Consider the following 1,849-nt stretch of genomic DNA (forward strand, 5'->3'; position numbering starts at 1 on the left):
GGAGACGAAACAGTTCGAATGTGTTTTCGCGACGTGAAACCAACGTCACGAGCTCCTGGTGCGTCCGGAACGTTGTATCCCGTATGATACCTCCAAGGGAGTGTGGCTGTAACTTTGCCCCGCGCTCTAGGAGCAGTGCTACCGTGTTGCGCGCCGAGTGGTTTTCCAATAACAACCGAGTTAAGGCCGTCTGGCCGTACTTATCCTGGACGTTCACATCGACGCCTCGAATGGCAAGCAGATATTTTGTCGCCGAATGCGATGTCATTGCCAACTCAGACAGGAGCGGCCGTTTATCAACATCGACATCTGTTGCCCGCACCATGCCGTTCGGATTGACCCCGCGTCGAATCAGCCTCCGAATCAAGACGTCTCTATCGGAGCTAGACCTCCCCGGAAGAGACGCTGAGGGAGCCAGAAGAGCCAAGCGAAGGAGATGTTGCAGGTCACATCGTACTTCATGTTCAAGGAAACATGCGGCAAGGCGAAATAGGCCATTTCGGCAGCAGTGTTTCAAGAGGCGGTCCGCGTGGTTCTCGGGGGCTATCCTGCCATAAACATCGGTCTGTTGTCGAAGGAGTAGTCGGATGGTTGAACTACGTGCAAGCGGGCACTGTACCGCATAGGACAGCGGGGTGGGGCCACGCGCGTCTTTCGAGACCACCCCCGGTGCCGGTTTTTCGAGGATCCGCTTGACGACAGCGTCCAGACCAGTGGCGGAGGCAATATGAAGAGGCGTAAGTTGGCTACTTGATGACGGCTGATCTCCTGTCAACTTTCCCAGATACGTCGTGATATCTGGAGCAAGCAACTTATCCAAGTGCCATTCCGTTGCACTCGTCATGCTTAGAATAGACGTGACGAGTTCCTCTCTTCGCTTGAGAACGGCGACGGCAAATGGGGACAGGCTAGCAGCAGACTGACCCAGAATTCGTGAAAGCTTCGATACAAACCGCACTGAGAACATGTCGGCCAGCGTGATGGCGAACTGCGGGGCCCAAACATCCATCCCAGCATACACCGATGCCTCGACTACACGGAATGCCACGGCATCATCACGGCAGTGAACAACTGCCCATCGAGCAGCAGAACAGCGTTCTGACAGAACGTTGTGCCGATAAATCCGTGGTCTGAAGGCTTGCCGAAACTTCTGGGAGCACTGCAAGACGCGTATCCGTGTTGGACGGTCACAATCGTTAAAGATGATACCAACAAGCTCGGGGGGTAGTCTGTCCAACATGGTTGTGTGACTCTGGTGTGATGTTCAAGTATGAATCGAGAGAAGGTTTGATGGCGAGACCTCGAGACGACTTCTGGTTGCAGCTGGTCGCGTCCTACTTATACAGGCTGGCCGCTCAACAACGCACGTGATGATTCGGGACCGTCGAGCCATAGGAAGACAATACAATGCAGGTCCGCTCCGTCTTCAGTTGCGAGATGGAATTATTGGAGACCTCATACTAGGGCCATCGGAGATTGGAAACCTTTCGTGTGTCTACGGTACCTATGAGGCCCAATGCCAGCACGTTCGCCGCATTCATTCTCTTCGCCTTGTGCCCTGACGACGCTATTCACTCAGCAGACCGAATCTTGCCCCTGTATCCCTCTACTGCTTCCTGCTCGCGTCCCCATCTGGTCGTGCGATCGCACGACAAAGATTGCCGTTCTCAACCACTCAACGGAGTGTGCCCAGTGCATGAATGACTAAAAGTTGACAAGATTGGACATGTCTCCTAGATCCACGCCGTCCGCGTCCAAGCCCTCAGGCGCAGGAAACGCCTGTGCCGACTCAATTAGCTTGTAGAAGCTCTCCACCTTGACGATCAACTTCTCAACGCTTTACACATGC

General features: G+C 54.2%; 1 protein-coding gene across 1 annotated transcript; it reads right to left on the reverse strand.

The window, feature by feature from the left end:
- Positions 1-46: 46 nt before the first annotated feature.
- CTAM01_17263 (uncharacterized protein) lies at positions 47-1,240 on the reverse strand (the record flags this gene model as incomplete). Its single annotated transcript, XM_060533250.1, has 1 exon — positions 47-1,240. A coding segment is annotated over one exon (1,194 nt), but the record flags the coding sequence as incomplete, so codon positions are not given.
- Between the last annotated feature and the right edge of the window lie 609 nt (positions 1,241-1,849).

Source organism: Colletotrichum tamarilloi, assembly GCF_030869305.1.
Source record: "Colletotrichum tamarilloi strain Tom-12 chromosome Unknown Scaffold_454.1, whole genome shotgun sequence".
Classification (NCBI taxonomy): domain Eukaryota; kingdom Fungi; phylum Ascomycota; class Sordariomycetes; order Glomerellales; family Glomerellaceae; genus Colletotrichum; species Colletotrichum tamarilloi.